Source organism: Piliocolobus tephrosceles, chromosome 16, assembly GCF_002776525.5.
Source record: "Piliocolobus tephrosceles isolate RC106 chromosome 16, ASM277652v3, whole genome shotgun sequence".
Taxonomy (NCBI): Eukaryota; Metazoa; Chordata; class Mammalia; order Primates; family Cercopithecidae; genus Piliocolobus; species Piliocolobus tephrosceles.
This window is the reverse complement of record NC_045449.1, coordinates 3,275,687-3,302,296: the sequence shown is the minus strand read 5'-3', so window position 1 is coordinate 3,302,296 and position 26,610 is coordinate 3,275,687. Positions and strand designations below refer to the sequence as shown.

General features: G+C 46.3%; 2 protein-coding genes across 4 annotated transcripts in view; one reads left to right on the top strand and one right to left on the bottom strand.

Annotated features, from left to right (window-relative positions):
- The window catches only part of TRPV3 (transient receptor potential cation channel subfamily V member 3), a 35,892-nt gene extending 26,900 nt beyond the window's left edge, over positions 1 to 8,992 (top strand). The window contains exons 11-14 of the mRNA XM_031934285.1: positions 710 to 984; positions 2,843 to 2,955; positions 4,777 to 4,856; positions 5,440 to 8,992. Of these exons, the coding sequence (XP_031790145.1) occupies positions 710 to 984; positions 2,843 to 2,955; positions 4,777 to 4,856; positions 5,440 to 5,534 (563 nt within the window). The 3' untranslated portion in view covers positions 5,535 to 8,992. The remainder of the gene's footprint in view (positions 1 to 709; positions 985 to 2,842; positions 2,956 to 4,776; positions 4,857 to 5,439) is intronic.
- Positions 8,993 to 18,958: 9,966 nt separating this feature from the next.
- Positions 18,959 to 26,610, bottom strand: part of ASPA (aspartoacylase) — a 25,767-nt gene continuing 18,115 nt past the window's right edge. For 2 of the 3 annotated variants that reach the window (XM_023184642.1, XM_023184641.1), the window contains 2 exons: positions 23,878 to 23,987; positions 18,959 to 19,458 (listed from right to left, as the gene is read on the bottom strand). In XM_023184642.1, coding sequence (XP_023040410.1) covers positions 19,261 to 19,458; positions 23,878 to 23,987 — 308 coding nt within the window. In that variant the 3' untranslated portion in view covers positions 18,959 to 19,260. The remainder of the gene's footprint in view (positions 19,459 to 23,877; positions 23,988 to 26,610) is intronic. The other variant, XM_023184643.1, reaches the window with a different exon arrangement.

Below are 26,610 nucleotides of genomic sequence, written 5' to 3'. Positions count from 1 at the left end.
CATGCATCCATCTAATCATCCATCCATCCATCCCTCCATCCATCCAATCATCCACCCATCTAATCATCCATCCATCCATCCATCCATCCATCCATCCATCCATCCATCCTTCCATCCATCCATTCATTCATCCATCCAATCATCCATCTAATCATCCATCCATCCATCCATCCATCCATCCATCCATCCATCCATATATCCATATCCATCCATCCATCCATCCATCCATCCATCCATCCATCCATCCAGCAGTGAACCTCTACTGTGGTGTGTTAGAAAGAAAGTGTGAGCCTGGTCTTGCTCATGGGGAACTCACAACAGAGCATTAGGAGGAGACTCAGGATCTTACAACCTTGAGGGAGATGACTCAGGCTAGAGGAAGTCAGGAGCTCACAGACTAGCTGGGGAGCCAGGAACACACATGAATTATAATTAGCAACTCTGCAAGGCTGGAAGTGATCAAGGGCCGACTGTGGGGTAGAGGAAGGAGAGAAGACTCTGGGCTTTGTTAGGTGGAAGGGCTTTCTGCAGGAGGCCAGGGCAGAGAAGTCAGCCTGATGAGGCTTTGGGAGGACCTGAAGCTGGAGATGGGATTTAATGGCCAGAGAGAAGGAGACAGCAGGCTTGTCGTGTGGGCAAATACACGCAAGCTTGTAGAGTAATTCACCAGGCGGAGAGCTGAGGAGAGCACCCTGTTATGTTCCCCTAGCACTGGCCTCACTGATCGAGAAGTGTCCCAAAGACAATAAGGACTGCAGCTCCTACGGCAGCTTCAGCGACGCGGTGCTGGAACTCTTCAAGCTCACCATCGGCCTGGGTGACCTGAACATCCAGCAGAACTCCAAGTATCCCATTCTCTTTCTGTTCCTGCTCATTACCTACGTCATCCTCACCTTCGTTCTGCTCCTCAACATGCTCATTGCCCTGATGGGCGAGACTGTGGAGAATGTCTCCAAGGAGAGCGAGCGTATCTGGCGCCTGCAGGTGAGTCTAGGTGGAGACCCCAGTGTGAGGGCCTCCGTGGGATTCAGTTCAGCACATGGTCATTGACTACTGTCAGCACCAGTAGGTCTGCGGTGGAGCCTGAGAATCTACACAAGCTCCTCAGTGTGTGGCCAGGTTTGAGGAAGCCTTAGCCTAGGTTCTTTGAGTGTAGGGTCTAGGAAGTGTGGCTGTGCAACGGCATGTGTAGAAAACCTCAGGCTTATGGGGGTGTTCTGCTCAGGGTTGACAGTGTGATGGGTGGATGTTGAAGTATGACCTTAGGTTGTATTAAGAGGAGTACAGCGCCTAGGACAATGGAGGTGACAGTTCCGCTCTATTCCATCCTGGCCTGAACACTTCTTACGTGCTGAGGAAACCAATGCATAGGATGGGTCCTGAGGTGGTAACCACGTTTGGGAGAGGACTGGAGACTGCCTCTTAAGAAGTAGTTGTTGGCGGCCGGGCGTGGTGGCTCACCCCTGTAATCTTAGTACTTTGGAAGGCCGAGGCGGGTGGATCACCTGAGGTCAAGAGTTTGAGACCAGCTTGGCCAACCTGGTGAAACCTCATCTCTACTAAAAACACAAAAACTTGCCGGGTGTGGTAGTGGGTGCCTGTAATCCCAGCTACTCGGGAGGCTGAGGCAGGAGAATTGCTTGAACCCAGGAGGTGGAGGTTGCAGTGAGTCGAGATCACGCCATTGCACTCCAGCCTGGGTGACAGAGCAAAACCTCTGTCTCAAAAACAGAAAAAAAAAGAAATGCTTATTGATAAAGGTGAGAGTGCCTTCAGATATCTGCAGAGCAACCTGTGAAAGAGGGAGCAGACCCCTTCTGTGGTCCCAGGAGGCAGAGGTACATGGGGGTACTACAGGGAGAAAAACTTTGATGTGACACGTGGAAGTTTCTCATTATTAAGGCCCTCCTTTTTTTTTTTTTTTTTTTTTTTTTGAGACAGGGTCTTGCTCTGTCGCCCAGGCTGGAGTGCAGTGGCGCGATATCCGCTCACTGCAACCTCTGCCTCCTGGGCTCAAGTGATTCTCCCACCTCAGCCTCCCAAATAGCTAGGATTACAGGCACATGCCACCACACCTGGGTCATTTTTGTATTTTTTGTAAAGATGGGGTTTCACCATGTTGCCCAGGCTGGCCTCATACTCCTGAGCTCAAAGCGATTCACCTGCCTCAGCCTCCCAGCGTGCTGGGATTACAGGTGTGAGCCACTGTACTTGGCCAAGGCCCTCTTAATTGGTTTGTTGATACTGCTCAAGAGAGACTGGAAAAATTATGGCCAGGAAATAGCAGAGAGGTTCCAAGCCTGGGAGCGGGTGGGACTAAATGATGTTTGAATGGTCCTTTGCCATGGGATTCCAGGACCCCAGCACTGTCAGATAGGAAGCTCCTGCGCTTTCAGAAGTATTATTTATATCATGGAGTTTCGCTCTATCACCCAGGCTGAGTGCAGTGGAGGGATCTCGGCTCACTGCAGCCTTCAACCCCTGGGTTCAAGTGATTCTCCTGCCTCAGCTTCCTGACTTGCTGGGATTATAGATGTCTGATGCAGGCCCAGCTAATTTTTGTGTTTTCAGTACAGACAGGGTTTCACCATGTTGGCCAGGCTGGCCTCGAACTCCTAACCTCAGGTGATCCACCCGCCTTGGCCTCCCAAAGTGTTAGGATTACAGGCGTGAGCCACTGCGCCTGGCCTGCTTTTTTGTCTTTGAATTCCGTAGATCAGCCAGACCCTTCCGATCCGTTAAGCATGGGGTGAGGGGGAAGTGGGCTCGCTGACGGTGTGTGTGCATTTGTGTGTGCTTGTGAGTGCGAGTGCCTACTCCCTAGACTTGTTTATGTCCCCAGAGAGCCAGGACCATCTTGGAGTTTGAGAAAATGTTACCAGAATGGCTGAGGAGCAGATTCCGGATGGGAGAGCTGTGCAGAGTGGCCGAGGAAGATTTCCGACTGTGTTTGCGGTAACAAAGGGGGAAGGGCCCTGGGGCGGTGGTCGTTGGAGTGGGTAGAGAGGGGGCGGTGGTCGTTGGGGTGGGTAGAGAGGGGCCGTTCAGTGACAAGATGTCAGAGAAACAGTGCCGCTGCTTGCTCACCATAACCACAGCTGCTGTCTCTTCCAGTGGCTTCCTCGGAAGAAGGAATTTGCTTATGGGGTTGTAGGGCCCTGGGATGGGGGTTCCCGAGCTTCAGAAGAGAAAGAGAAGGAGACTGCCAACAGTGGCTCCCCTCTCTGCCTTTTTTTTTTCTTTTTTTTCTGTTTTTGAGACAGAGTTTTGCTCTTGTTGTCCGGGCTGGAGTAAAATGGCACGATCTTGGCTCACTGCAACCTCTGCCTCCTGGATATTCGAGCAGTTCTCCTGCCTCAGCCTCCTGAGTAGCTGGGATTACCGGCATGTGCCACCCCACCCAGCTAATTTTGTATTTTTAGTAGAGGCAGAGTTTCACCACATTGGTCAGGCTGGTCTTGAACTCCTGACCTCAGGTCATGCACCCACCTCGGCCTCCCAAAGTGCTGGGATGACAGGCGTGAGCTACCACACCCAGCCCCTCTCTCTGCCTTTTTGAAAGTGCCTCCATGGTCTCTCTCTGTTTGCTATCTGGTTTAGGGAAGATCTGCCTGCTTGGCCCTCCTTTTCCTGCTGTTTACCCTGTGTGAGTTCCTGTGACTCCGCGTAACTTGAGTCCCCTTTTACCCCTGGCAGATGGAAAGTGACACAGCTACTTTGACAGATCTCTGGCTTTTTTATTTTTATTTTTTAAAGTCCTTACTTGTCCCATAACCACCTTTTCTTTTTCTTTTCTTCTTTTTTTTTTTTTTAATGGAGTTCCAGGCTGGAGTGCAGTGGTGCGATCTCTGCTCACTGCAACCTCGGCCTCCCCAGTTCAAGCGATTCTTATGCCTCAGCCTCCCCAGTAGCTGGGACTACAGGCACACGCCACCACGCCTGGATAATTTTTGTATTTTTAGTAGAAACGGGGTTTCATCATGTTGGCCAGGCTGGTCTTGAACTCCTGGCCTCAAGTGATCCACCTGCCTTGGCCTCCCAAAGTGCTGGGATTACAGGAATAAGCCAGTGTGCCTGGCCCCATGACCACCTTTTCTGATAAGCCCACCTCCTCCTACCCTGACCCAGCTGCCTGAGCCTACGGACCACCTTCTTTGAGTATGACCTTAACCCACTTCTCTAAAACCCCGCCCCCTGGAAAGCTTCATTTCTGACTGCAATAATTACCCTAACGAACATTTCTGATGTTGCCACCTTCACTCTAGAGACCTTCTCTGGATGTGAATTTAAGTCACATCAATGCCTGTGGTTGTATTCGAACACCTCAGATGCCACCCACTCTTCTTGGGGCATAGACCCTAACCACAGGCTCTTCGTGCCTCCTCAACCCCAGCTACACTTGGAGTTTAATTTTCACACCCTCGCGGCCCAGGCCCTCCCTCTGTCTGTCCCCGCTTCCCCTTGGGCTGTCACCAGTCAGGCACAGCTGCTGTTGTCTGAAGTTGGACCCTTTATACCTGTCTAAGTAACTTACAGGATTTCTGAGTTCCCTACAATGGCAGGAGAACTGATTCTCTGAGGCCTGGGGACATGGAGATGGGGATAGAGTTCAAATTCCAACAACGCTGGTGTGACCAGTGGGGTCAGGGGTGCTCCTGATCTCTAGGACAGACAGAAGGGGAGCTGTGTAGACACCAGGACGTCCCAAACCAGGGTTATTTGTTTGCACTCAGTGAGGCACTGGTGAAATAGTAAGAATGATGATCCCACTTGCAGGATCAATGAGGTGAAGTGGACTGAATGGAAGACGCACGTCTCCTTCCTTAATGAAGACCCGGGGCCTGTAAGACGAACAGGTACTGTTGCTGTGAGGTGACATGGTGTCCACTCCTGTCTCAGACCACGTAACCTTGGGCAGATCAAATCTAAGGGTCCTGACTTTCCCCATCTGTCAAATGGGAGGGTTGAATGGAAATGCTTCTTAGGTCTCTTCCAGCTCTGACTTTTAGAACTCTAGTTGGCATGACTTTTAAAATGGTGTAGCCCTAAGCCATAGAAACACACCATGCAGGCCAGGCGCGGTGGGTCGCGCCTGTAATCCCAGCACTTTGAGAGACTGAGTCGGGTGACTCACTTGAGATCAGGAGTTTGAGATCAGCCTGGCCAACATGGCAAAACCCCGTCTCCACTAAAGATACAAAAATTAGCTGAACGTGGTGGTGGGTGCCTATAATCCCAGCTACTCGGGAGGCTGAGTCAGGAGAATTGCTTGAACCTGGGAGGTGGAGGTTGCAGTGAGCTGAGATGGCACCACTGCACTCCAGCCTGGGTGACAAGAGTGAAACTCCATCTCAAAAAAAAAAAAAAAAAAAGACAAAAAAAGACAAACACATTATGCAGAGTGATATATTTCTAAAATATATATTTTTTAAAAAGCAGATTTCAACAAAATCCAAGATTCTTCCAGGAACAACAGCAAAACCACTCTCAATGCATTTGAAGAAATAGAGGATTTCCCGGAAACGTCGGTGTAGAAGCGGAACCGGAGCTGGTGTGCGCGTGCGCTGTCTGGCGCTGCAGGCGGAGTCACGGCCTCTGCGGAGAGGCTTTGAGGGATGCTGGAGTTCGGCTCTGCTGGTCTCGAAGCAGAGTGCACCCTCATGCTCAGTGCTCAGTGGGTGTCTGAACTGAGGGGCAGTTGTCAGAGTGGGAAACATCCTGGATTTTGTTACTTGGCAAAGAGTTGGTGTAAACCTGCAGCCAGCAGCAGTCTGGAGCCTGGGAGCCTCCTGAAGTCCTGGGTGAAGCCTCTGGTTTTACCAATTGCAGGTCGGCTTGGCTGGGAGAGATGGGCGGCGGGGAAGGGGCAGGAGCCTTGAGGAGCAGGGAGAGGCGTCTTTCCTCCTGCCAGCTTCCCCCTGTCAGCTCCAACCCCAGCCCACACATTGTACCGTCTCTCCTGCTGTGACTGGGTTGCCTGAATTTGGGGAGACCCTTGATCCCATCCCAGAGTGTGCGGGGGACGGAGGTAAGCGGGATATCCTGGGGGAGGAAGGGGGTGAGCTCTGGAAACATCCTTCCGGACCCCTTCAGGGAAAAGGAGACCATCCTTGGAGTGAACCTCCCTTGACGCCCCAAGGTTCACACTGTCTCAAGCTGAGAGGTTTTTAGTAGCATAAGTAACACAGGGTTTTAATTTTCAATATGGAAAAGACATTTCAGTTAAGAATGAAAATTACTACAATGAAGTACGTGATTTTAAAAGTGGAGACAGATTGGGAGCTTTGGGGCTGGATGTAAGTATTATATATTTGGCCTCAGGGTGCCCAGAGCCAGACAAAAAGCTTTTCTTCACACACACAAAAGTCTGCATGAGACACGCCGGGCAAGTCCTGCTGGGCCGCCGCGATCTGGGTGAAAGGGCCTGGCTCTCTTCCTTGTCCTGGCCTCGCAGTAGCGCCTGTCTCTGCGCTGGGATCTTGGCTTCAGCTGAAGCAGAAATAGCAGCTGCTCGATCGATGCCATCTTAGAACTCAGCAGTTAGTCGCATACGTCAGTATGTCTCAGTGGGGGAATTTAACAAAATGCCTCAACTGCTTTGGTACCAAGTATTTTTTTTTTTTTTAACTGTGAATTTTGAAGCTGAAGGGGAAGCTAGTGAGAGAGAAGCCTTTGCCAAGACTTTGGGCTTATTTTTAGGTCCTCATGCTCTGATGTTCTCCTTCCGAAATGACACGGAGTCAGGCTGGGTGCAGAGGTGAAGTGGAGACGGAAGGATTTTCCAGGTGACTGGGGCCGAAACCACCAGAAAATCCACTCTGCCACCGTTAGCTGGTGAAAGGATTCCTGTAAAAATGTTCGAGGTGGAATTATAAAAATAGTAACCATGAATGTTAATCTTAAATGGCAGAAATAGAAATTTGACCTTCAGATAACGTGGTGATGGATTAGCTCATCTGGCTTGAGGCAAACTGAGGAGTGTGGACCTGGAAGTGCACTCTGGGCCAGTTGCTGGGCTCTGGGCCACTCCGTGTGCCAGACTAGCTGGGCAGATAGAGACTCTGTGCCCCTGATGGGGCTGGTTGGGGAGAGGTGGGCTGGGGTATGTGAGGCTTCACAATCCACAGCAGCCCCTGCCCTCCCAGCTGACCCAGGGAGTAACCGCGTACTCTGAGCCACAGGGGTGGGGGCAGGGCGTGGGCCTCTGGAGAAGAGAAGATTTGAGGGAACTGTCGTAGAGGCAGGACGAGCGGATGGATGTGTTCCAGAACGGGCAGAACTAGGAAACTGAGAAAGATTTTGGCTCAATCCAGTCCAGCAACTGCTGCAGATGTTGGAGATGTTTAAGCAAACGCTGGCCGAGCACTTAGTGAGGGATGTTGTTGAAAATGGTCATTGGAAGAAGTTTAAGGTCCCTTTTAGCCTGGAGATTCTACAGATCTACATCCCACATCTGGAGTTAGCTACCCGCATTAAGCCTGAACAGACATCTTGGTCTGAAAGGAAGTGGTTAGGATTCATGACGCCACGCTCTACACTGTGGAGCTGGGAATTCCAGAATTGCTTTGACTCGGATATTAATGGAGAAAGTCCTATCCATTAATGGATAAAGCCGTATCTGTTATGGATAAAGCCATATCCAGGATTGCTTTGACTTAGACGTTGATGGATAAAGCCATATCCAGAATTGCTTTGACTCAGATATTAATGGATAAAGCCAATTATCGATTTCTATTTGCCTAAACGCCAGCTTTTGTGCAAGTGCGGAATGGAGAGCCATGTAGATGTTTGTCATCTCACACATGATGGAGAGCTGCTCTCTGTGGGTCTGGATGGAATTTGTTGGCAAGACCATTTTCTGTATTGGCTATTCTTCCCAACGGTGTCCACCACAAAAGGCTTCCAGCCAAAAGGTCTGAGCCTGGGTAGGTTTACCAAGGGAAGCCATGAGTCAAGAAGCATCAGAGTGAAAAGGGCCACTTCCTTCATTTTACCCCCGGAGGCTAATGCTCCAAGAGGAATATGTACTTGGGCAAAGTCATGCAGGAAGGTCATACCAGAGCTGTGGAGGCTGGAGTGTCCTGATTCTTGGACCACAGATGTCTCCCTGAGCCATTATTTGTTTAGTTTTAAAAAGCACAGTTATTCCATCATTTTGAGTCTTTCTTTGTAGTTGGCTTATATTGGGGGGCAGGACTGTTTTCTCAGGTGTCTCATTTGGCAGTCAACATTGTCCCCTACGTTCCCTGTGACTAGTTGAAAATTCAAGTGTGCCCACAGGGTGCACAAAAGCACACCCACACTTACCCACACACACCCACACACCCCCGCCTCCGACACCCACACCCCACTGAACGCATGGGTCTGTCAGGACATCTTAAAACTCCGTGATTGACATTTCAGTAATTTCAGGGGAAGGCGTTTTCCAGGGATGGGATCTCCCAGGCTCAGATAGTGCCTTGGCTGTAAATGCTCCTTTAGCTAAACTTTTCCTTGGAAGAATTCATTGTTCTAGACATTATGTGATATATCTGTTTGGAATAAAAGGTGCTTCACCTTCCTCCCTGGGATGTGGGAGAAGGTGCTGGAGGTTGTACTGTGAAGTCATTAAGCTCTTAGAAGGCTCCAGCCTGAGAGGGTGCAGTATTATTGACATTCCTTTCCTTCCTCAAGGCCTGGTGACCTGTGTCCTTTTGCTCTGGGCAGGGCCCAGGTAGATGGGCCGTCATCCGGGCCTGTAAGCCGTACTTGATTTCTGCATTGATTTACATATTTTTTACTGTGATCTTGGTTCCCAACACAGAATTGTCATCCCATTATCCTTGAATGTGCCGGATCCTTGGAAATTCTCATTTACCTGCTTGTTCTTAGTGTTGGGTGTATGTGTGAAACTCTGTGTTCAAGGAAGAAATCGTACAAAGAGTGAGAACATGTTTGTGCCATTGAAGAAACGTTTTTTTGATTTCTAATAAATATTTATTTTGCCTTGTTATGGCCACGTTTTATCCATGCCTAGGTGTGCCAATGTGCAGACTGACTGGAAACCCTAGAGTGTTGGTAACAGGAGTGGGTAAAGGAAAGGCCAGTTTTTGGACCTAAACTATTATCATTGGTTCCGGCGTAGGAACAGAGCCAGCAAGCCATCAGACATGTCACCTTTGTATGTATTTGCATCTCAAACAAAGCACATTCACATCAGGTAGCCAATTGGAACCATTCAGCAGCTTTGGAAGCAGTTTGAGTTAGAGGAGACTCAGGGGGTTGAAGCGATGTGCCCCAGGATGCACAGCCAGATAATGTCAGTCGTTCAGGCCATGAAACCTCTCAAAGAGTGCTGTGTCCACTTCTGCACAGCAAAACAAACTACCACCAGAGTGAACAGGCAACCTACAGAATAGGAGAAAATTTTTGCAATCTACCCATCTGACAAAGGTCTAATATCCAGGATTTACAAGTCACTTAAACATATTTATAAGAAAAAACAACCCCATCAAAAAGTGGGCAAAGGATATGAACAGACAGTTCTCAAAAGAAGACATTTACCTGGCCAACAAACATATGAAAAAAAGCTCATCATCACTGATCATTAGAGAAATGCAAATCAAAACAACAGAGAGATATCATCTCATGCCAGTCAGAATGGCGATTATTAAAAAGTCAGGAAACAATAGATGCTGGAGAGGCTGTGGAGAAATAGGAACACTTTTACACTGTTGGTGGGAATGCAAATTAGTTCAACCATTGTGGAAAACAGTGTGGTGATTCCTCAAAGATCCAGAACCAGAAATACCATTTGACCCATCAATCCCATTACTGAGTATACACCCAAAGGAATGTAAATCATTCCACTATGAAGACACATGCACACGTATGTTTATTGCAGCACTATTCACAATAGCAAAGACATGGAACCAACCCAAATGCCCATCAATGAGAGACTGGATAGAGAAAATGTGGTACATGTACACCATGGAATACTATACAGCCATAAAAAGGAATGAGTTCATGTCCTTTGCAGGAACATGGATGAAGCTAGAAGCCATCATCCTCAGCAAACTAACACAGGAACAGAAAAGCAGACACCACTTGTTCTCACTCGGAAGTAGAGTTGAACATTGAGAACATATAGACACAGAGAGGGGAACACCACACACCAGGGCCTGTTAGGGATTGGGGGGTGAGGGGAGGGAACTTAGAGGATGGATCAATAGGTACAGCAAAGCACCATGGCACACATATACCTGTGTAACAAACCTGCATGTTCTGCATCTGTATCCTTTTGTTTATTATTTTTTTTGAAGAAATAAAAAAAAAAATTAAGAGGGCTCTATCCATCATGCCTATTGGCTGTCAAATTATTTTGAGTGAATAGAAACCCATGGTTCCACCTGGAGAACAGAAGGTATAAATCCCTCCTGTCCACCATGCAGGATTTTCATGAGGAAGCCATGAGAGAATGGATAGGAAAGAGCTGACGTTGTTACTATCATTATGGCCGACCAGCCTAATTCATAGGTATATGCAGTTCTTCATTCCCTTGAGTTATTTCATAAGGATGGCAGTTCTCAACTTGAACACCAAGTCTTGAATGCTTCTCTTGATGGGTTGTGGAACTTGCAACTGATTCGTTAATAAGTGAAATATTGCATTTGGTGAATTACTTAATTCAGATGAGTCCCAGAATGACTTCCTTCACTGGGCTGTATCTTGTTGAGTGGCAACAAAACAGGGATCGTACGTGATTCACATCCTAGCTTAATAGGCGTGAGTCCAAAACCTAGGCATGTGCCATCTGTGGGGATGTTTTGGGTGGACAGATAGGAAAAGGGTGGAAACTTGTCGTAGGATGTATTTCTGGGAAGGAGATGCCTAGGTCAATAGGTTTCAACATTTTTATGGTTCTTGATACTGTGAAAAATTACCTCCCCAAAGGATTCCATCAATGCGTTCAGCCTTTGAGATTGTGTATTACGCTGTTTACAAAGCTCTTTCGGTTATGTTGGTTGTTGTTTTGTAGGTTTGGCGAGTGTCGTATCCCAGTTTAATAGGTAGGGAGATCGAGGCTCGGAGACAGACGGAATGACACGCGAAGTTCACAATCCTTTTTCCTGGCTGGAGGATCCAGGTTCTCTGAAGTTTAGTCTGTCTAGTATCAAGAGCTACCATTTTTCTCAGTGCACCAGCAACCCCTCTGACGGTAATAGCCAAGTTCTGCCGAAAGGATTCAGTCCAACTCAAAAAATGTATCTCACCTACTATGTGTGAAGATTTAGAACCAGTTCAACAAAAATTGAACATGAAGTATGGGCAATGATAGATGATGCAAATATAAGTAAGACAGTTTCTTCCATTTAAGATGGGGGTAGGAGGGGAGAAGGACATTAATATTTATAAAGTGCCATGCACTTTACATACATGTCTCATTTAATGTTCATAGCAACCCCTGTTACTGTCCAGCTGTTCTATTTCTTTCATCGGTTTTCTGTTTGATTTTTTAAAACCATCATATTTTGTTATTTCAAAACCATCATACTTCTTAAACGTGTGACCCCACGGCTTCCGTATCCACAGTTGTAGTTGGTTTTATTCCCTATTTTACAGTGAAAATGGAAGCCGTAAGTTGGAAACACCTTCAACTTCTGACCACCAAATCTGTGAATTTATTTGCACCCACATTCCTAAGCTTTGGTTGCCTTTCCCTCCCCTCCCCTCCCCTCCCTCCCTCCCTCCCTCCCTCCCTTCCTTCCCTCCTTCCCTCTCTCTCTCTCTCTCTCTCTGTCTTTCTGACAGAGTCTTGCCCTGTCGCCCAGGCTGGAGTGCAATGGCATGATCTCAGCTCACTGCAACCTCCACCTCCCGGCTTCAAGCAATTCTCCTGCCTCAGCTTCACAAGTAGCTGGGACTACAGGCACCTGCCACCACGTCCGGCTAATTTTTGCATTTTTAGTAGAGATGGGGTTTCACCATGTTGGTCAGGCTGGTCTCAAACTCCTGACCTCAGGTGATCCACCTGCCTCGGCCTCCCAAAGTGCTGGGATTACAGGCGTGAGTCCCTGCGCGCGGCCCTGCCTTTTACTCAGAGCAAGAAAACTCCTGTCTCGGGACCTCTCTCTACGCTCTTGAGCTTTCTTATGTTTCAAGACTGTGAAAATTATTCCTTCCCTTAATATGTAGTTTCTGAAAATGAACTTTTTCTGTTAAGCATTTAATTTATCTGTAGCTAATGGGTCTCTAGTATTTTTTTTCCCTTTAATTATACTACATTAATCCCCTACAGACCTCAGTTTTTTGGTTGACTTTGTTTTCTAGTCAAGTTCCTGTTCTTTTTCTTGGCAGAATGGAGGAAACTTGAGTGCTGTTTTTGCTTTGATGGGATGTAAGCTTCTGGGCTGTGCCATTGACTTTGATTTTGTGGAGTATGCAGGGACCTCCCTGGAGTCTTACACTGAGCAACCCACCAAGCCTGATGGGGCAGCCCTGGGCGAAGTCCTCTCTGAGTGAGCCTCTCAATCATTGGCTTGGTAGGTGTTCAGGAACTACTGTCTGTGTCACCCTTGTGAGGGAAGTGACACCCCACTCTTCCAAATAAGCCCTTCCAGATAGCTTTACACTCAGCAGATCAACTCTCATTTATCCAGCAAAATGTACTGAGCTCCTTCTATGCATTAAGTGCTGTGGGTATGACAAAGAATAAGACAAATGCTATCATGGCTTTCTTGGAGCTTTTGCAGTTTAATCAAAGAGACCAACAGTAACTTTCCCTGCCCTAGTGTCATAAAGCATTACGGTTGCAATTTGGGTAAGGGCCGGTCTAGTACTGTCAATGAGCTTGTGTAACAGAATGGCCTAACCTAGCCTGAGTCATAAAGAGTAAGCGTCATTTAGCTAATGGGAGTGTGGAGATGGGGACGGGTTTCAGTAAGTGGGAAAAATGTGGGCAAAGACCTGAAGGTAGTAGGGAACTTCGTGCCTCTGAGGACTGGAAAAGTCTCATGTGGCCAAATTGCTGGGAGCAAGGGGCCAGGTGACATGAAATAAGGCTACAGGGGTGGGCAGAGGCCAGTGCATGTAGGACTTGGACAGCCGTGGTGAGGCTTTGAGATCTCATAACAAGGGTAAGAAGCCACCAAAGGATTTTAAACAGGGGAATTGTTGAGTGTGAACATTTCCTTGTTTTGGCCTGGCATGGTGGCTCACGCCTGTCATCCCAGCACTCTGGAAGGCCGAGGCGGGCAGATCATCTGAGGTCAAGGGTTCGAGACCAGCCCGACCAACATGAAGAAACCCTGTCTCTACTGAAAAAATACAAAATTAGCTGGGCGTGGTGGCGCATGCCTATAATCCCAGCTACTCAGAGGCTGAGGCAGGAGACTTGCTTGAACCCAGAAGGCAGAGGTTGCGGTGAGCCAAGATCATGCCATTGCACTCCGGCCTGGGCAACAAGAGCGAAACTCCATCTCAAAAAAAAAATTTCCTTTTTTTTTTTCCATGGATTTGCAGACTTAAATGGGTGTGTTTTCCTTCCACTGTCCTTTGGGACATGGTGTAGAACAAAGTGTTTCACTTGGGAGTGATGGGGACAATTCTCAGGAGGTGACTGGGAAGGAAGATAAGAAGAAGGCAGGGCCATTGGTGGAAGATGAAGATGTTTCAGTAGAGAAAGGGGTGTTTGAGCATGCTCATTTATTCAACTCACCTCTATTAATCACTTACTAGATTGTAGACATTTGAAAAAGACACTGCTAATGCCCTCAAGATGAGATAGAAGGAGGGGCAAAGTGGCAATGAAGTCAGGTAGACGAAGACCAAGAAGATGTTGGCTGTGAAATGAAAGTTGGGTTGCATTTTGAAGGAGAAACAGGCATTATTAGTTGGAGCACAGTCTGAGGTGGGGTGGAAGGTGGAGGACAGTGGGGGTGAATTCTAGGTAGGGGAGTCAGTCTATGTGAAGGCCTAGAGGAATAAACGGTGGGAAGGACACCAGAGCAGAGATGGTCCAAAGGGTGACGAGTGTAGGGAGACGAGTGTAGGGAGACGAGTGTAGGGAGGTCTTGGGGAGGGAGGGCAGATCAGGAAGGGCCTTTCGTGCGAGGATCTGAACTTCAGTGGTTTGTTAAGTAGGTATTCTGTTCTAGGTACTGGGCTAAGAGCTTACATGTCTTAGCCCACTTAATCCTCATAGTAACCCCATGAAAGGGGCACTATTATTGTGATCATTCCCATTTTATAAATGAGAAAAAATGCAAATGTAGATGGTTAGAAATAAAGTAAAATAAAACTCAAAGTGGCTAAAACCACAGAGCAATATGTTATAGATTAAAAAAACCAAACAAACAGACCACACATCTAATTAGAAACTTTAAAGACTGTAAAAGGGAAAATTACACTTGATAGGAATAATCAATCCTGAAACTGACTGAAATCACAGTGATATCAATTATATGTTGTAAATTTTACAAATAACTAAAATTGGAGGAAAGAATAAAGTATTCTTGCCAAAATTTACATCTGGAAAAAGCTGACCTAGAAAAATTGGACTCAGAAATAAAACACAATGGAACATTCACAGCAGGAGAAGGAAGCTTGGTAAAACTTAGGTACAAAAGCTGACAAATCACATTTTTACTACAGAATTCAGAAGGAAGAGAGTTTATTCCAATGCAAATAATTTCGGTAAAGTACAAAAACAGAAAAAAATGTTGAAAAATTTAGAAACAATATGTGCTTTCCAGAACACTGAATGTGGAGTAAAATTGGCTTAGTGGGGTTCACTTTGGAAGAATGAAAACGTATAAATATATAATATTTATTTATTCATTCATTCATTCCAGATAATGTTAGTATTTTTGGGAAATACATTTGAAACTATGATTATGGACTCATTGGGGGTACAGATCATGGAATAAAAACGCTCTTTATTGGCTGCTGTGGACTAAGAGGATGGCGGAGAGGGCCCTTGTGGAGCTGGAGAGGGACGGGGCAGCGTCTGGTAGAAGGTCCTTTGAGGAGAAGAATCATGGGAGGCAAGGGATTTGGGTATTTAGGACGTGACAGGACTTCTTGAAAGACTGTATTTGCAAACCAGAGCTGTGGGTCATATTTCTATGCGTGTCCACTGCCCTGTTACTGACTTTCACCACCTCTGCTGGTAATAGCTGGAGCCCAAAGACCTCCTCACACCTTGCTTGGAATAAGGTGGGCATATTCTTTCAAAATGAGAAGTGACAGCTGTGAAGAATAGGCCTCTTACAAATTTTTCATGTTGGGAAGAAACATTAGCTCCTCAGGGGGTGCGTGAGGTGTCTGAAGGAGGCTCTCTGCTCCATGAGGTCAGTGCAGAGCCGGGGGCATGCCGCAGTAGCAATGCTGTGTGGGTTACTGTGTGTTTGTGGACAAAGGGCCATTCAGTTTCTTAATATAGTCATATGTCATCTTTACCATTAAGCCCTCGTTTCTCTTTCATATTCCATCTACAAAACAGCACTTGAAAGTCTCTTCTGGATTTCGCAACGAATGCTGAAGTTTATAGGCTGGACACTTAGTATATTACTATTAGCCCAAATATAAAAATTGAAAAAATAGCAAGCCTGCACAACTTGTTTCTACTGGCACTTACACATTACAGGCATACCTCAGAGATATTTCAGCCTTGGCTCCAGATCACCACAATAAAACAAATATTATAACAGATGAGCCACACACATTTTTTGATTTTCCAGTACATGTGAAAGTTATGCTCACACTCTATGTAGTAAGTTAAATGTGTAATAGCATTATGTCTAAAACATGTACATTCCATCATTTAAAATACTTTCTTGCTGAAAAGGCTAACGATCATTTGAGCTTTCAGCAAGTCATGATCTTTTTGTTGGTGGAGGGCCTTGCCTTGATGACAGCTGCCTGATCAGGGTGGTGGGCACTGAGGGTTGGGATGGCTGTGACAATTTCTTAAAATAAAACAACAGTGGAGTTTGCTGCATTGATTGACTCTTCCTTTCATGAAAGATTTCCATGTAGCATGAAATGCTGTTTAATAACATTTTACTCACAGTATAACTCATTTCTTTCTTTCTTTTTTTTTTTTGAGATGGAAGCTTGCTCTGTCCACCAGGCTGGAGTGCAGTGACGCAGTCTTGGCTCACTGCAACCTCTGCCTCCTGGGTTCAAGTGATCCTCCTGCCTCAGCCTCCCAAGTAGCTGGAACTATAGGCATGCGCCACCACACCTGGCTAATATTTTTGTATTTTTAGTAGAGAGGGGTTTTCACCATGTTGGACAGATTGGTCTCGAACTCCTGAGCTCAGGTGATCTGTCTGCCTCGGCCTCCCAAAGTGCTGGGATGTCAGGCATGAGCCACTTCGCCCAGCTGAACTCATTTCAAATTAGGAGGAGTCAGTCCTATCAAACCCTGCTGTTGCTTTATCAACTACGTTTATGTAATATTCTAAATCCTTTGTCATTTCAACAATGTTCACAGCATCTGCAACAAGAGTAGATTCTATCTCAAGAAACCATGTTTTTTCTCCTTTGTAAGAAGCAAATCCTCATCCATTCAAGTGCGATCATGAGATTGCAGCAATTCAGTTACATCTTCAGGCTCCACTTCTCATTCTCTTGCCGTCACATCTGCATGGCTTCCTTCACTGAAGTCTTGAACTCCTCAGAGTCATCCAAGAGGGTTGGAATTCACTTTTTCCAAACTCCTGTTAATGTTGATATTTTGATCTCCTCCCACGGATCCTGAATGGTCTTTTTTTTTTTTTTTTTTTTTGAGACGGAGTCTTGCTCTGTCGCCCAAGCTGGAATGCAGTGGCCGGATCTCAGCTCACTGCAAGCTCCGCCTCCCGGGTTTACGCCATTCTCCTGCCTCAGCCTCCCGAGCAGCTGGGACTACAGGCGCCCGCCACCACACCCGGCTAATTTTTTTGTATTGTTTTAGTAGAGACGGGGTTTCACCGTGTTAGCCAGGATGGTCTCAATCTCCTGACCTTGTGATCCGCCCGTCTCGGCCTCCCAAAGTGCTGGGATTACAGGCTTGAGCCACCGCGCCTGGCCCTGAATGTTCTTAATGGCATCTAGAATGCTGAATCCTTTCCAGAAGGTTTTCTGACCTTTACTTTGCCCGGCTCCCTCAGAGGGATCACTACCTATGGCAGCTATAGCTTTATGAAATGTTTTTTTTTTCTTCCTTTCTTTTTCTTTTTTTTTCTCCCCTCCCCCAGCCTGAAATGTATTTCTTAAACAGTTAGATTTGAAAGTCACAATGACACCTTGATCCATGGGCTTTGGCCGGATGTCGTGTTAGCAGGCATGAAAACAACGCTAATCTCTTTGCACGTCTCCAGCAGAGCTCTTGGGTAACCTGGTATATTGTCAATCAGCAGTAATATTTTGAAAGGAATCTTTTTTTTTCTTTTTCCAAGCAGTAGGTCTCAACAATGGGCTTAAAATATACAGTAAACCATGCCACAAACAGATGTGCTGCCAGCGAGGCTTTATTCTTCCATTTATAGAACTCAGGCAGAGCCATTTAGCATGAGTCTTCAGAGTCCTAGGATTTTTGGGCCAGGTGAGGTAGCTCACGCCTGTAACTCTAGCACTTTGGGAGGCCGAGGCGGGCGGATCACGAGGTCAGGAGATCGAGACCATCCTGGTTAACACAGTGAAACCCCGTCTCTACTAAAAGAATACAAAAAATTATCTGGGCATGGTGGCGGCGCCTGTAGTCCCAGCTACTCGGGAGGCTGAGGCAGGAGAGTGGTGTGAACCCGGGAGGCAGAGCTTGCAGTGAGTCGAGATGGCGCCACTGCACTCCAGCCTGGGCGACAGAGCGAGACTCCGTCTCAAAAAAACAAAACAAAAACAAAAACAAAACAGAGTTCTAGGATTTTTGAAACAGTTAATGAGCATTGGCTTTAACTGGAAGTCACCAGCTGTATTAGCTCTTAAGTCAGCCTGTCCTTTGAAGCTTTGAAGCTAGGCATTCATTTCTCTTTTCTAGCTAGGAAAGTCCTAGATAGCATCTTCTGCCAATAGAAGGCTGTTTGAACTACACTGAAGATCTGTTTAGTGTGGCCACCTTTGTCAATGATTTTAGCTACATCTTCTGGATAACTTGCTACAGCTTCCACATCAGCAACTTGCTGGTTCACTTTCCACTTGTAGGTTTTGGAGCTGGCTTCTTTCCTTAAACCTGGTGAACCAACCTCTGCCAGCTTCCTGCAGCTTCCTCACCTCTCTCAGCCTTCACAGAATTGAAGAGAGTTAGGGCCTTGCTCTGGGTCATACTTTGGTTTAAAGTTGTGGCTGGTTTGATCTTCTATCCAGGCCGCTAAAACTGTCTCCACATCAGCAATAAGCTTGTTTTGCTTTCTTATCATTTGTGTGTGTGCAGTGGAGTAGAATTTTTAATTTTCTTCAAGATCTTTTTCTCTGAATTCACAACTTGGCTAACTGGCGCGAGAGGCCTAGCTTTCCGCCTGTCTTAGCTTTTGACATGCCTTCCTCACTAAGCTTAATTTCTACAAGTATGACCCTTTCTTTCACTGGAACACATAGAGGCTGTTGTCGAGTTATTAATTATTGTGTCTCAAGGAACAGGGAGGCCGGAGGACGGGGAGAGAGACAAGGAAATGGCCGGTCAGTAGAGCAGTTAGAACACACACAACCTTCACTAAGTTCACAGTCTCACACGGGCACGACTCATGGTGCCCCCAAAACACTTAACAACAGTAACATCAAAGGCCACCGATCGCAGATCACCATAGCGGACATAAGAAGTCATAAAAAAAGCTTGAAATATTATCAAGCTGTTATCAAGGAGACAAGGAGTGAGTACATGCTGTTGGAAACATGGCACTGTTAGACTTTCTAGACACAAGGTTGCCCAAAACCTTCAATTTGTAAAAAAAAGACAGTTATCTGTGAAGTGCAATAAAGCAAAGCACAATAAAATAACTTTATTTCAATTTTATATTCTGAATACAAAGGCTGTTGATTAAGAATGTTGAGCTACCCAAGTATAATGTATAATAAACTATACAGAAATAGGAAACACTTCTGTGAATAAGCTACATACATAAAATATGGTACCTTTAAGATATATTAGTTAATTTAAGAAATTTGCTTGGATGCCTACCGAATAAGGCACTGTGCTAGGAGCTATGAATGCAGTGGAATAAGGCACAACCTGCTCTTGAGGAGCTTACAAACTAGCAGAATTTGTAAGACACTGTGTAAGATGTGAGCTAGAAGTGATTTCTAACGTACAGAGCAGCGAATACCTTTTGCATTGAGCGTTAGTTTAGTTGTCTTTGCAAAAGCTTCTTTCTTTTCGTAATACGCGGCCTCGTTCACAAACACGGGGTACACGGTACAGTCTCCGCCCAATGGCATCGTCTTCCCATCAAGAGTTAAAAACATGGGATCCCCAGGATGCAGTGGTTTCCAGTCTTGATCCTCTCAGGAAACAATCAAAATACACATGTTATATTTGGTTTTTCTCCTCTAAAAATTTATGTCAGACTCTAGACAACTAACAAATTAATTATTCTGTCGTTTTAAAAGAGATACTTGAGTGAGGCATTGAGATGCAGGCAAGTGATCTGACTGCGCTGAAATTGGGTCATGAATTTTGGCAGTAGTTTTAAGAGTTCCCGTTTGAATTTGTATAATTGACACATGTAATTAACATTTGCTTCAGCCAGGTGCAGTGGCTCCCGCCTGTAATCCCAGCACTTGGGGAGGCCGATGTGGGCGTATCGCTTGAGCCTAGGAGTTCAAGACCAGCCTGGGCAACATAGAGATCCTATCTCTAGAAAAAATACAAAAAATTAACTGTGTGTGGTGATGCATGCCTGTAGTTCCAGATAGTCAGGAGGTTGAGGTGGGAGGAATGCTCAAGCCCCCAGAGGTCGAGGCTGCAGTGAGCTGTGTTGACACCACTGCACTCCAGCCTGGGTGACAGAGCGAGACCCTGCGTCTAAAAAAAATAAAAAGTAGTTTGCTTCAATACCAGGTTTACCTTGAATGTAGCCAAAGAGATTTGTAATATTAAAAGGCAAAACTAAATGCATGTCTACCTAAGTGCATAGTCTGCCTGTTGCCAGCTCAAGTTAAATTCTGTTCAGCAAAATTTAGGAAATATCCATTGAGAGTCTTCTGTGTGCAAGATATTCTACTGTTGGGAAATATAAAAACGAGCCATGTCGTACCTGCATGCAAGGAGATTCTGTTCTGATAGGGATTGGTGAGAGAAGGCGGTGCTGGGCTGGGGAGAGTCTGAGACAAGGTGGGTGTATTCCAAATGTGTCCTGCATTAGGGTCACGTCTGAGTTCCCTCAACGGTCCTGCACCAGGGATTTGGACCTCTGCGCCCTCAAGCACCGTGGCTGTCACACCACAGGAACCCCAGAACAGTTCTTCTCAAACTTTGAGGTGCTTACGCATCATCTGGGGATTGTGTTAAGATGAAGATTCTGACTCTATAGGTCGGGGGTGGGGGGCCTGGGATTCTGCATTTCCAACATTTCCCAGCAGCATCCGCATCACCCAGGAGCTTGTTAGAAAAGCAGGGTTTCGTTAGGCGCAGCGGACCTGCCCAATTGAAATCTTCAGGTTAACAGGTCCCCGACATTCACGTGTACAACATTAAGGTTCGAGCAGTGCCGCATCACAGCAGTTTTCTCTGTCCTGGTGGCACATTATCATCGCCTGGGATGTTAAATACATATATACAGGGAGAGGGGCCGGCCCATTTCAGATAAATCAAATCAGAATCTCCGAGGAGGGCCTAGGCAGCATTCTTTTTAAATTTTATTTTAAAATTCACATACAGTGAAATTCACTCATTCTTGTGTACAGATCTGTGAGTTTGGACATATGCAGAGCATGGAGTCATACAGCCTGCAACCATGCCATGAGGATACGGACTTCTTTCACCCACCTCCTCGAATCCCTCATGCTACCCATTCATAGTTCACTGTTTTCTGTGTTTATTGTAGTTAGGCCCCAGATGATTTACAGGGTGGCTCGGCTGAGAACTGTTTCTCTGAACCGGTGGTTTTCAGGCAGAGACTTGCCCCAGAGTCACTAAAGGAACCTCTTCAACACACGTCTGGATAGCCCCACCTGCGGAGGTCCTGATGTCGTGCAGTGCTACCCAGACCTGAGCCACGTGAAAATCATCTGGTGAACTCAGCTGATTCCCTGTCTACACCCTGATGAATTAGATCAGAGCCTCTGGGAATAGGACTCAGGAATCAGCATTTTTTTTTTTTTTTTTTTCCAGACGTAGTCTCAACTCTGTCCAGGCTGGAGTGCAGTGGCACAATCTCGGCTCACTGCAACCTTCGCCTCTCAAGTTCAAGCAGTTCTCCTGCCTCAGGCTCCCGAGTAGCTGGGACTACAGGCGCCCGCCACCACTCCCGGTTTATTTTTTATATTTTTAGTAGAGACGGGGTTTCACTGTGTTAGCCAGGATGGTCTCGATCTCCTGACCTCATGATCTGCCCACCTTGGCCTCCCAAAGCGCTGGGATTACAGGCACGAGCCACTGCTCCTGGCCAGGAATCAGCATTTTAAAAAAGCTCCCCAGGTAATTGTCATGTGGCTCGAGTTTGAGAAGTGCTACGTTAGTAGTTTGTGGTGGGTTCTAGGCATTGGGAGGGGGTCCCCTACGTGATTCCGATGAGCATCCCTTAGGAAGAACTATCACTCTTAGGACAAAATCTAGACTCATAACCAGGTCTCGGACTGTGTGTTTTCTCCAGGCTCTACCGTCCTCTGCTCACTCCTACTCTCCAGGGACATGGGTCTTCTTGCTGTTCCTGAAATGCTCCAAGTTTGTTCCAGCCTCAGGCCCTTTCACTAGCTTTCCACATGGCTGGCTTCTCATCTTCTAGGTTCCAACTTCAGTGCCACCATCCCTGAGATGGCACTTTGTGACCACTCTAACTGGAACCCTTTGTTATACCCTCTGCTGTATTATTCTTTTATATTATTTCTTTTATAGCACTTATTACAGTTTGAAATGATTTGGTTTACATATTGTTTACTTATTCATGGTCAGTTCTCCTCACCCATTGGGATGGAAGCTCCATGAGGAACCTCCCCTATCTTGAATCTCAGGGCGCAGATGAGCTTAGTTGTCATTCAAAAATATCTGTTGGAAGAATTAACCAATCCATCCCTCCTGTAGAATACCGAGCCATTCCTTATTGTTTGTCAAATCAAAACCATCCTTCCTAACTCTCAAGACCTACCACTAGCCCAGTCTGCTACTGATCTCATTCATCTCACTTCTCCACCTGCCCGGGATTATTTTTGTACTCCTCAAGAGTATCCTAAAACCTGAAAAATCCTGTTTTAGCCTGCCATGACATCATCACCCTGGCCTCTGTTTCTTGTACTTGATATTTTTGTCACCAATAGTGCTTTCTTCCTTTCTCTCCCCCAGTCTTTACCTTTCCTTTAAAACATTGCCCAAGGCCGGGCGTGGCGGCTGACGCCTGTAATCCCAGCACTTTGGGAGGCCAAGGCGGCAGGATCATGGGGTCAGGAGTTCGAGACCATCCTGGCCAAAATGGTGAAACCCCGTCTCTACTAAAAATACAAAACTTAGCCGGGAGTGGTGACGTGAGCCTGTAATCCCAGCTACTCGGGAGGCTGAGGCAGGAGAATCACTTGAACCCAGGAGGCAGAGCTTGCAGTGAGCCGAGATGGCGCTACTGCACTCCAGCCTGGGTGACAGAGTGAGACTCTGTCTCAAAAAACAAAAACGCTGCCTAAGGCTCCTTCTTCAGGTTTCCACCTGGGTCCCATTAAGCCACAAAGCAGGATTTGCTTCACTTGTCTGTATTACTGGGCAGAGGCCACTCCATTCAGTTGCAAGTCTGGATGACTACTGGAGTCACTAAACAGGGATAGGAACTGGATCAATCAGTGCTTTTCAACCCTGAAAGCACTGATTATCCAACCAGAAAGATCAGAGTATCTCACAGTGGAGTCCTGCCATTGCTATTACTATGTTTTTTTAATGCTCTCTACGTAAAGATTAGTCAGGGTTGAAAGCCCCAGACTGGATAATCCACCACGTTCTCCTCCATCTCTGAGGTCTGGGAGTGTGCAGGGCACTCGCACTAGGGAATAGATACTTCGGCTTTGGAAATCTGTTCTTCTCTCCTTTTCCCTTTGCCTTTTCTGGATTTAAACCTCCTACGTTCTCTCAAGAGTCTTTTTTTTTCCTTCTTCACTGTGTCATTATTGATAAAACTAGGCAAGGAGTAGATTCTAGGGTTCTGAGGAGAGTCGGGGAATGGTGGCAGCAGAAAGAGGTTACAGTTGTTTTTCTCTAACTTATTCTGTCACAGGGAGGTAGCATGCAATGTGGCCAACTGCAAAGAGCACTAACTCGGGATCTGTCATTGATAGCTACATGGCTATGGGAAGGGTCTCACTTCCGGCCCTGTATTTCCTTATATTAAAATAGACATCATAATTCCTACCCGTTGAATGTGGGTAGGAATTTCACTTTCTCTAAGCAGCCTTGTCTGAGCAATCCTCTTCCACCTCATTATTCTGTCATTGCATCTGGCTATCTTCATTTCTAGACTGCAACTTAGACTTTCGTGTACCTACACTAGAAGTTCCAGTGCGAGTGTAGACTATACCTACACTGATGTGTCCACACAGCCAACATGGGTTACACTTCGTAAGTATTTATGGAGCGACTGTCCGAACATCTTCCCTGCCTACGCTCAGTGTCTTTTGAGAGCATCAAATGGGTGAATGTGCGCGAAGTGCTGTGTGAGCTGTAAACTTCCAGTCACAGGTACAGCATTGTTACTTTCAACGCTTTAAAGAAAGAACAAATGTTACCTGCAGATTGGGATGGATGACAGCAGCAATTTCTCCATTTGCATCCCTGGGATAATCAACTTTCTCTATAATTTTGTAGACCTCAATGGCACAGGGAGGAAATTCTTTTCCTATGACAAAAACAATATGTATCAATGGCAACTAAAAAAAATATCTGGGGGGGCCGGCTGCAGTGGCTCATGCCTGTAATCCCAGCACTTTGGGAGTCCAAGGCGGGTGGATCACCTGAGGTCGGGAGTTCGAGACCAGCCTGACCAACATGGTGAAACCTCGTCTTTACTAAAAATACCCAGGTTGGGATTATCCTAGCTACTCGGGAGGCTGAGGCAGGAGAATCTCTTGAACCTGGGAGGTGGAGGTTGCAGTGAGCCATTGCACTCCAACCTGGGCAACAAGAACGAAACTCTGTCTCCAAAAAAAAAAAAAAAAAAAAAATTCTGGAGAAAGGGAAGTTGATAATGTAAGGAAGTAACAATAATAAAACAACAACAGTAACAAAATGAAGACAGCGATGGGGAGAACAGATAACGTTTAGTTAAGGATGTTCATAAATGGTACCAGGTCAAAAGATGTCCTTGAATGATTCCTGTCAGCACCCTGTCCACAAACACGCCGAAGACAAAGGCAGAAAACAGAACTGAAAAAGCCAGTTGGGGAGAAAAAGAATCTGGGTCTGGTGGTCAGGAGACCTGGGCTCTAATCCCCTGGCTATGTGGCCTTGAACAAGATGCTTAACTTCTTGAGGCTCCCTTTCTTGACCTATCAAATGAAGGTCTTGGATTAGTTTATCTGGGAGGACCCTTCCAGCTGTGATGTTTTTTATGACTGCATATTTTCAGGAGGAGTTCCAGTGGCTTAGGTGCTTCAGCCTCGTGCTCTTTTTCTTTCTTTTCTTTTTTTTTTTTTTTGAGATGGAATCTCGCTGTGTCGCCCAGGCTGGAGTACAGTGGCGTGATCTTGGCTCACTACAACCTCCACCTCCCGGGTTCAAGCGATTCTCCTGCCTCAGCCTCCTGAGTAGCTGGGACTACAGGTACCCGCCACCACACCTGGCTAATTTTTGTATTTTTAGTAGAGACAGGGTTTCACCATGTTGGCCAGGATGGTCTTGATTTCTTGACCTTGTGATCTGCCTGCCTCAGCCTCCCAAAGTGGTGGGATTACATGCATGAGCCACTGTGCCCGGCCTCTTTTTCTTAACTAAGTACATTAAACACTTGGTCAGCTCCTGAGTAATGAGATCTTGCGATGCAGGCAGCCTGCCAATGGTGGACACCAACTTGCAAAGATGCAGCAACATCAAACAATCCAATTCCTAGAAACCTGGAAAAGGAGTAGTTTACGTATATACCAGGCTGTCTCTGAGCAAACAGGATGAACTTTTGGTCCAATGTAGGGCCCATAGCGTGTTATGGTCACAACTCAAAGGAAAGCCTTCCTTTGCCTTTAGAGCAGAGTTAGAATGGAGATACCCAGTGATCACTTCTGTATCAGTTAGCTTCTGCTGCGTAACATACTGCCCCAGAATTTAGTGGCTTCAAACAACTACCTCTTAATTTAGTTCATGATTCTGTGGGTTGGTTGGAAAGTTTCTTCCGTCTACACTGCCTTTGTGGATTCTTGATTATTTTGCTTCTGCCTTTGTGGTAAGCTGACAGCTCACCTGGAGGCTGGATCCTATGGGATGGCCTCACTCTTATGTCTGTCAGCTGGAGTTGCATGACTGTCTGTTAGGGTGCCTGAGTTTTCCACCTCAAAGGCTTTCACTATCCAGCAGGCCAGTGTGGGCTGTGGCACGGTACATGTACAGGGTTTCCAAGAGCAGGAAGAAAGCAAGCTCCAACGTGCAAGTGCTTTTGAAGCCTCTTCTGTGGCACAAAACAAGTCATGTGGGCAAGCCAGCTATTCCAGGAGTGGAAAAATAGACTCTCTCTCTGAACAGAAGGATACGAAACATCACACTGTCAGGATGTGGATGCAGGAAAGGGAAGAATTAAACCCTACCACACCTTCCGAGATGAAGATGGGAACTTACCAGATCTCATTTCTTTAAGTCAGAAAGTTCGACAGGAAGAAAGTAAAAACTGATAGAACACAAAGGAGTATGTTTTTGCTACTTACAGTTGGAAGGAGTCTTGAAAGCCTAACTTCCATCTCTGTTTGAGTATTCTCCATATCATTCTGACCATCTTACAGACGCAGAAGTAAGATGACTTCTTACAGCCTCACAAAGTGTGGCCCGTTTCGTTGCTGCTTGGCTTCGTTAGTAAGAAATTTCTGTCTCGCCAGGCGCAGTGGCGCAGGCCTGTAACCCCAATGCTTTGGGAAGCCGAGGCAGGCAGATTGCTTGAGCTCAGGAGTTTGAGACCAGCCTGGGCAACATGGCAAAACCCCATCTCTTCAAAAACCACAAAAACTAGCTGGGTGTGGTGGCGCACGCCTGTAGTCCCAGCAACTCAGGAGGCTGGGTGGGAGGATTGCTTGAGCCCAGGGGCTTGAGGCTCCAGTGGCCCAGAGTTGTCCCCCTTACCTTGCCCCGGGGAAAAGGGGGGAGCCCCCCCCCAAAAAAAAAAAAAAAAAAAAAAATTTTCTGTCCCTAGGTAACTTTATCTCATTGATTCCCTTCTGCCCTCTGGGTCACAGAAAATATGTCGAATTTCTTTCCAATGCAGACTTCTTTCTTTTCTTTCCTTTTTTTTTTTTTTTTTTTTTTTTTTTTTTTTTTTTTTTTTT